Source organism: Cervus canadensis, chromosome 2 (genome assembly GCF_019320065.1).
Source record: "Cervus canadensis isolate Bull #8, Minnesota chromosome 2, ASM1932006v1, whole genome shotgun sequence".
Classification (NCBI taxonomy): Eukaryota; Metazoa; Chordata; class Mammalia; order Artiodactyla; family Cervidae; genus Cervus; species Cervus canadensis.
This window is the reverse complement of record NC_057387.1, coordinates 97,119,193-97,128,063: the sequence shown is the minus strand read 5'-3', so window position 1 is coordinate 97,128,063 and position 8,871 is coordinate 97,119,193. Positions and strand designations below refer to the sequence as shown.

General features: G+C 44.8%; 1 protein-coding gene across 3 annotated transcripts in view; it reads left to right on the top strand.

Annotated features, from left to right (window-relative positions):
* Positions 1 to 2,063: 2,063 nt before the first annotated feature.
* The window catches only part of KDM4A (lysine demethylase 4A), a 40,166-nt gene continuing 33,358 nt past the window's right edge, over positions 2,064 to 8,871 (top strand). The window contains exons 1-4 of one of the 3 annotated variants that reach the window (XM_043461562.1): positions 2,064 to 2,206; positions 4,457 to 4,633; positions 5,280 to 5,455; positions 7,966 to 8,080. In XM_043461562.1, the coding sequence (XP_043317497.1) occupies positions 4,496 to 4,633; positions 5,280 to 5,455; positions 7,966 to 8,080 (429 nt within the window). In that variant the 5' untranslated portion in view covers positions 2,064 to 2,206; positions 4,457 to 4,495. Of the gene's footprint in view, positions 2,304 to 2,420; positions 2,500 to 4,456; positions 4,634 to 5,279; positions 5,456 to 7,965; positions 8,081 to 8,871 lie in introns of those variants that run through there. The other 2 variants (XM_043461563.1, XM_043461564.1) reach the window with 2 other exon arrangements.

Genomic DNA, 8,871 nt, shown 5'->3' with positions numbered 1-8,871 from the left:
GTTAAACCCAACTTGGTCTTCTTTCACTATAATTAGTTTGCTTTAGATGTGAACATTTAAGGGGTGGGAAAGGACAGGTGAGCTTAAGAGGGTGACTAAGATAAACTGGTCAGAGATACAGGAAGATGAAAGGGATTGAAGTTCCACCTATCATGCACACAGACCAACCGGAAAGCTAGTGATACAAAGTAATAGCAATCCTGGAAAACCTTTTTTGGCCTCAAGGGGAAGTGTTACAAGATTAAATTCCTGGAGTAGTTGGTAGTAAAATGGTGCTAGTAACTGTATCCATGCCCAGGACAGCCAGTCAGTTAAGCAAGCACCTCATGTTTGGGGGCAACACTGAGGAGAGTGGTGAGTGAATTGGGGTGATTTTCCTTGTTGTGTAGGTTGGATTCTTCAGACTTTTAGCAGTTTTCTGAGCTAACCAATGTAATCTGTTATCTAACACAGTAGGTCAAGACAGAAAACCTTTATAACTGTTGTGAAAGGCTATTAGTTGCCTACTCAAAAGTCATTCCCTTGTCTTTTTTGAGAAATAACTCTGCTTTTTTAGGGAGAGGGTGGGGTGGGGGGAGGACATGACCAGCCCCAGGGTGTGTGTGTGTGTGTGTGTGTGTGTGTGTGTGTGTGTGTGTGTGTGTGTGTGTGTGTGTGTGTGTGTGTGTGTGTGTGTGTGTGTGTGTGTGTGTGTGTGTGTTAGTTGCTTAGTCATGTCCGACTCTTTGCAACCCCACAGACCGCAGCGCCCCCCAGGCTCCTCCGTCCATGGGATCCTCCAGGCAAGAACACTGAAGTGGGTTGACATTTCCTTCTCCAAAAGGAACTATAGAAAGAAGGAAAGAAAGTGAAGTTGCTCAGTCGCCTCCAATTCTTTGCGACCCCGTAGACCGCAGCCCACCAGGCTCCCTCATCCACGGAATTTTCCAGGCAAGAGTACTTGAGTGGGTTGCTGTCTCCTTCTCCACAGCCCCAGGGTATAAATCACAATTGCTCTCTGTCCATTCCATTCTACCTAATACCATCCTTTTTGCCAACATAAATTAACTCTCATCTTTACAATAATCCTGCAAGGCAAGTATTATCTTTTCCTTTGTACTGATGTGAAAACCCAACCTCTGAGGAGCAACTAGTTTTGAACACAGATCTGACTTCACAGCTCTTTTCAGTGCACCACAGACCTACTCATCGGGGGGCAATTTTGTACATCTTAATAACTCAGGTTGCAAGTATTCTACTTTTCTATTTGATCTATCATAGTGTCCTGGCTGCTTCCTTCCCCATCACCCCTGCCAATGTGGGGCTCCTTAGGGCGACTCACGACCCCTCAGGAACAGTTCCTAATGACTTCCAGGAATCCTCCTCACCCTCCACAAGTGTGTCTAATGACTTCCAGCACCTTCTCCCTCCACCCCAAGAACTGCTCCTAATGACCCCCAAATCCCTGTTCACTGAGGAACAGCTTTTTAATGACCCTAAGGACATCCGCCCTCAGGACTTGTCCTAATGACCCTCAGAGCTCCTTTTCCCTTAGGAACTGCTCCTTTCAAGAAAAGTCCCGGTTGCCGGCCAGTGAGGGGGTTCCCAAGACCCCTAATCCGCGTTTTAACAACCGAGACAGCACTGCGCAAACTGGGACAGGTTGGTCACCTAATCGGGAACTCTTTGACCTCAGAAGCTACCCCTAAGGGACCGGAGCGCACTTTTACTTCAGGTAGGGGTTATACTCACCCCGCAAAAGACTGTACCCACCCTTTAGAAACATCCTACAACGGCCTCATTAGCGCCTTTACGCAGGCCAACGATCTCATTTCCAGGCACTCAACTAACTGTCTCAGTCCAGACTAGCTACGGGCAACCAGAAGCCCGCCTTCGATTGGCCGGCTCTGCGATTCAGCCGAGGTGCTCAGTGGCCGCAGTCCCGGTGGTACTACTTTTCCTCCCGGCAACAGCGCGAGTCGGCTCTCATAGGCTGAACAGATTGATCCGCCTGGACTTTGGGGCGGCCTCACAGCGCTTTCATTGGCGGGTTGAATGCTTATAGCGGCCCCCGGATTGGCTGACTTTGTGGGGCGCTGTGCGGCTGCGCAGAGACCGACTTTGGAGGAGGCGGAGTCTCGTCTTTCGCCGGCTGGAAAAGCAGGGTGATCGGCTAGTGGCGACAGCAGAAGTCGAGCCTTAGCCCTGTCGGGGCAGTGGGCTTTAAGTAAGAACTACAGGGTTTTTGAATTCTTTAGATTTGTTGCTTCTGTAGCCTTGACCGTGATCGCCGGTGGGGGAGGGGCGGAGAGCAGCCTTCTGCGGTGAGTGATAGGCATAGCTTTCGACTAGTGGAAGCAGGAGCTTCTAAAATGAGTCTTGAGATTGGCCCTTTCCAATCTCTTTTGGCCAATGGGCGTCGGGAAGGGTGGGCGGGTCTACTGGGCCTTATTTTCTCTTCCTGCGGCCCGGCCTCACTCGCCTAGGCGGCGGGGCCGGGAGGGCCCGGACGTATACGCGGTGAGCTTTGGGGACCTTGGGAGCGCGGGGGCTATCTTGGGAGCGATACCTGCGGGATCGGATGCAAGGGGAGGGAGCGGGAGTTTGAGATAGTTAGTAATAGCTGCCTTTACTGAGTTGATAAGTACCAGGCCTAGTGCTTAGCGTTTCGCTTGCATCATCTGAGTTAATCACAGCAACCCTGCGGGGCAAGGAGGTTGGGACCCCATTTTACAGGAGGAGTAACTGAGACTCGGGCAATTTACACAGCCAAGGTCACACAGCTAATAAAAGGCAGAGACTAGATCTGTATTCAGAGTTGTTTTAACTCTGGGGCAGTGCTCTTTTAAACCACAAGGCTTTGTTGCTGGGTGGGGGAAGGAAGGTGTCAAGGAACAGGAGCTTTCCCGAGGGAATAGATTGAGGGAAGGGGATCCTAGAGTATAAGAAAGGGAATGAGCAGTTGATGTAAGAAAGAGCAAGGAAATCAGTTGTTCAACAGTTACTGTGTACTCTGTCGTGCATTGTTCTCGGTTTTGGGCGTACAAAGATAAATAAGGCCAGAGGCAAATGAAGCCTCTTGTGGGCTTTGAGAGGCTTTGGGATGGGGCCTAACACTGTGTTCACATGATTTATATGTTTTTGTAAAATTTGCAAAAGTAAGATATTTTGTATTCTTTTCTTAGAAAAGAGGTCTTCAAGATTGCATAAAACTTTACACTTGGATCTGCCCTTGTAAAGGGCTTAGATTAAGTGGAGATTATGATGTAGGCAGCACAGAGAAATGGAGCACTGGGGACTTTGGGTAAATTTCCTGGTATGTAAAACAGGGATTACAGTATACCTGCTGTGCAGTTTGTCCAGGTGCATAAAAACACCAGGCCAAGAACTCACTGTATTTGGTGAAATGGAAGCTGGAGAGATGCAGGTACTGGGACTTGTCTTCTCTCCTACCTTAGACAGTTCTGCTCCACGCTGTCTTCCTAGTCTTTCACTAGATTGTTGGTAGGTTGGAGGAGTTTTCTCCTTTCTGATCTCTCCAGCTCTCAAGAGGAACTCTTAGAGCGGAACTGCATGACTTTGGGGCCGAGATTTGGGGGAATTGAGTAAAGAAAAGGACATAAGTTTTTTGCTTCTAAACTGACTGTGTTTAGCTGGTATGCTTGGTTCTTACTCAGCTGAAACAGTCTATTGTGTTACCAGGCAGTGGGGATGCACCCACTTAGCCGAAGGCCTCATCTAAAAACAAAGTAGTATTTATTTCACCTCCAGTCAGTTATGAAGTTTGCCCTGTACTGCCAGTTTATTGCCTGTTTTAATTTTGTTCTTTGAGTTCTGGGTACAGTGCAATTGAACTAGTCTCTACCTTGATTTCATGCAACTGTGCTGAAACTGCATTTAGGTGTGGCTGTGAGAACAACTTCACTTAAAGGTTTTAAAAAATCATAGCTCTGGCTACTAATATCAGGATGCTTTTTAGCCCTTTAACTTTGTAATCTTGAAGCTAAGTAACTTTTCTTAAGAATCTAGAATCCTGTTTGAAATCTGTGCCTTAGAAGGAAGCCCATAGATAGATTTTTATTTAAAAAAAATCGGGTTGTAGTATATTAAGTTTAATACTTAGAATTAATTAGCCAAGTATGAACAAGGGAGCAGCTGGAAAGATGGGCAGGGCAGCTGCTTTGTCAGATGGGACCAACAACCAAATAATTAGTTTCCCTTTTTTAGTTGAGGCAATGTCTCCATTAAATGAGGTTTGAATCCATGCAATTTTGATACATCAGAATCATTTAAGCAGAACCTTTTCTATTCATTTATCTTACTTATTTAAATAACCTGCCCCAGGCAGATTCCAGGTGTGAGGTCTTCTTGCTGCTGCAGACTTTCTTCCTCTTTCACTGTTTTCAGCACTGACATTCCCAGCATTCAGTCTTAATTACATTTTGTGTAATTTTATGCTCTTAATGTGTGTCTTCAGATCCCTGCCTGACCAAAGTGACCTCAAAAAGGAGAGAAGATGGCTTCTGAATCTGAAACCTTGAATCCCAGTGCTCGGATAATGACCTTCTACCCGACTATGGAGGAGTTCCGAAACTTCAGTCGTTACATTGCTTATATTGAATCCCAAGGAGCTCATCGGGCTGGACTGGCTAAGGTGAGGGGTGCAGGCCTTTTTGACCGAGGGCGGCCTTAAGATTTTTCCTGAATGAAGCCTTGAAGAACAGTTTTACTGAAAGGCAGGTGGGGTGGTAGTTGAATGTATGCTGTCCTATTTACAAGTTAATTCCTTTCGTTAACATCTGAAACATTTCTTTTTTTAGGTTAGAGGAGAGCTGTTGGGAATCTTTAAAAGGGAGGGAAAGAGCCAGTGTCCCAGGGCCAGCTGCTGGGGTGCTTCCATCTCTTGGTGGAGAGGGTGTTTTCATCGATCCAACTTCTCCAACTTCTCTCTTTCTCGGTTTCCCTCTCATTCCGCACTCTGATAGTAATTTGGCTTCCCATATGAACTTTCTGTTAGGTTGAGAGAAAATCAACTCTTCAGCCTCCTCTTTCGGTGCCCAGATAATATTCTGATGCTGAGAATGAATGAATATTCCTTACTTTAGGTCATTGTGCCTAGGCAGCTAGTTGGTGGCAGAACTGGATCAGGGCTAGCATGACAGTGTGCTTTTGCCGTGTTTGAGTGAACATGGTTAAATCCACATGATTTTCTAGTAAAATCAGCTGTTGGCCTGCACACTTCCTGGACTCTGATCAGCTTGCCAGGTTTCTGATCTCTTTGTTCCTTGTGTTCCTTACAGGTTGTTCCTCCAAAGGAGTGGAAGCCACGAGCCTCCTATGATGATATTGATGACCTGGTTATTCCTGCCCCCATCCAGCAGCTGGTGACGGGGCAGTCTGGCCTCTTTACTCAGTACAACATACAGAAGAAAGCCATGACTGTGCGAGAGTTCCGCAAGATAGCCAACAGTGATAAGTGAGTGAAGCACGTTCCTTTTAGCAGAGGGACCTTACATTTCGTGCGCAGAGTGGTCTTCAAGACTGCTACCATCCTACTGAAGTCCCCTTTGCCCAGCTCCTGCTTCTGTCTGTCTCCCTTGCTGTTCTTTGCATGGGAACATTTCTCTTCTGAGTACACAGTCACAGTCTAAACTCGTCTAGAGTAGTCCCAATGCTTTTCCTTCAAAGGTAGGACTTAATTTGCAAGGTTGCAAAGGGGAAACTTGGAGTTGGTTCAGAGGCGCTTTGGCCAGATGTATTGATAACACCCACTTACCAAAAAGTGGCCTCAGTAGTGTAAGTTAATCTCTTCCTTCTGGGTCCTTCTGTCTTTTTTTTTTTTTTTCCCCATTTATTTTTATTAGTTGGAGGCTAATTACTTTACAATATTGTAGTGGGTTTTGTCATACATTGACATGAATCAGCCATGGAGTTACATGTATTCCCCATCCCGATGGTCCTTCTGTCTTTAATCATGTCAAACTCCTCACCACCCATTCAGATGCTATCTCATTTTTTCTGTGACATTAACCAAAGGTGGGTAAACTAACAAGCTGTTTGCTGTTTTCTGTCACTCCATGATCATTGGTACAGTCTTGTCTCTGTTGGAAGCGTCTTTATTCAGGTCCACTGTTATCCATTGTTTTTCTGTACTGTTTTTATTCATTTCGCTCTCATTTGACCTCAGATTTACAGAAAATGAATTGTGCGTTCCCCTTGTTGGACTCTTGACTAGTCATTCTTATCCTCTTGCTTGAATCTTCTCCTTTACCTTGTGTCTCTTCATTTTGAGGCTCCATAAGGGGTTCGTCCCTTCCCTACCCCTTTGCTTTTTCTCCTGAGTCCTTTTTGGTCTGCACGCGGCTTGGTTTCAACCAGTCAGATGTATTGTGCCTCCGGCTCTGGCTTGGCCATGGAGGAGCCCGGGGAGAGCCTCAGCTCGCCAGGCTTCACACTTAGAGCGCTTTGTTATCTCACATCAGGTCCCACTCCTGCTCCATCTGTGCTCTGCCTCTTTTCCTTGGACTTAGCACAGTTCTGAATGTGGGCTTCCAGTTTTCTTGGCAGCCTAACTCTTAAAGCATCTCCCTTGCTGGCCAACCTGCTGTCTAATTAGAGAATCTGTGTAAAGGCTGTTGGAGCAGCGTGCCTTGCTCTGCAGATAGGAGCCTGTGTCGTCCTTCACGCCTGCTTCCTAGCCCTGCACTGGGCCAGGCACACTTGCTTTGTTTCACCCGGGGTCTCATTCAGTCCCCGCCTGTCCCCTCTGTCTTCCAGTCTCATCTCATCAACAGATGGTAGGCCTTGCCTTTCAGGATATCTGTTTTCAAATCAGTCAGTCTTGTGTCTTTTCTCTTCATCTGAAATACAACCAGTTCTTACTGTTGATTTCTGTCTGCATGATCAGCCAGCTTTAAGAAAACCCAGTAGGTAACAACCTAAATTTATAAAGCAGATCAGCTGGAAGTAGAGTTATTTGTATTTAAAGGGAACTTGAGAGTTCTAAACTTCATTATTCATTAGGTTGACATCAAAATGTAAGGCAGTATTTAAAGTAGGATTTTTTTTTAACCCTCCATTTAACCTCATTATCTCCACACAATTTCAGTTTGGTCTTCCATTCCTTATGTATGTATATTTTTGCCAAGTTATACTATGCATTTTCAAATACTTATTAGGTTTACACGTTACTCTTTAAATTGTGTAATAGTTTTTAAGTGGTTTGAAATTTTAAAAAGTTTATTTTGGAGTAAGTTTTCAGTATGTGATTTTATTGAGCTAAAGAATATAGATTTTTTAACAGTATTATGTAGAGATACATATGGATAGATAGGGTGTGTGTGTGTTTGAGCATATGTATATACTTGTATTTCGCTCAATGGAATATTTGATATGCAAAAACCTGTTTTTATGTTTTTAGGACTATTTTATATTTTTATTAAACTATTTTGTTTTCAGGCATGCTTATTTGTTGGATGTTAGCCACACTGCATAGGATGGTGGGAATGCAGCAGTGACAATTCAAGTGAGCCCTCTTGGAGACACTTCCTTAGAGTGCAGGGAAGTGACCACTGTTCCAGGGCCTCACCTCTCCATGTGTGGGCGGGGTTTGGTTGTCTGTGGATCCACAGGGGTTTGCAGTTCTTGGTTCTCACAAGTTTGTAAGCCTATTTTCCCCCTGGGTGGCCAGGCCACTCCTGAGTGGAGCAGGGTGTAGTTTTAGTAGGGCCTTTTAAAAGAGTGGAGGATAGCATTCTTAAGGAAGATGGGCTTACATCTTGGTGTATGTTACCTTCCTTGGGCCTGGTACCCATAGAAGGGAGGTTGAGGGAGTTAGTGGAACCTTGAAGGCCAAGGTTATATCTTGTTCATTTGAAATGTCTTGCTATTCCTGGAACAGGGGATTGTGTCTTGTGCTATTCATAATGCCTGATGAATTTAGTCTCTTATGAGTGGCTAACCCTTTTTTTTTTCCACTTTTGAAAGGTACTGTACCCCACGGTATAGTGAATTTGAAGAGCTTGAACGAAAATACTGGAAAAATCTCACGTTCAATCCCCCAATCTATGGTGCAGATGTGAATGGCACTCTCTATGAAAAGGTGAAAGTCACTGGAATCTCTTTGCAGTGTTTTTGCAGTTTCGTAATTTGATACCATTTTCATCTGCCCAGCATGCAATAGACACCTAGAAGTTGTTTGTCTGTGGTTTTTTTTTTTTTGTTTTTTTTTTTTACTATTTTCTTTATTTGGCTGCATAAGTCTTAGTTGCGTCTCACAGGATCTTCATTCTTGGTGGTGGCATGCAGGATCTTTAGTTGCGGCGTGTGGGATCTAGTTCTCTGACCAGGAATTGAACCTGGGCCCCCTGCATTGGGAGAACTGATCCTTAACCACTGGATTGCCAGAGAAGTTCCCCTAAAGGCTGTATTGCTGAATGGGTATTTGCACAAGAGTGGTCTACCACCAACTGATGGGCTGTGCTCATTTAATCAGGGGTAGTTTTGCACGTGACTGAATTTTATTTCTCCCACTCTACATGTGAATTGGATGATACGGTGTTCTTTTCAAGGGCCATTAGAATAGTCTGTGGGTGGTAGCTCTGATGAGTTCTAGAGAGGGTGGGATCACAGTAAATTAAATGTTGGGGAGGGCAATGTGGTTTCTGTGAAAAAAAGATCACTGACTAATATAATGAAAGGGGTATATATTTAAGAAAAGAAACATTTAGATTTTGAGACTCTTCCAACAAGATTCTGTAGAAAAAGCTTTTTTTAACGAATTGCATTGGCTTAGGATATAGTGGTTTTGGACATGGAGAACAGCCTTACATGTGGTGCAAAAAAGGGCTGTTTGGGACTGTTTTAGGATGGTTTGAAAAATCTGTAGAGTGT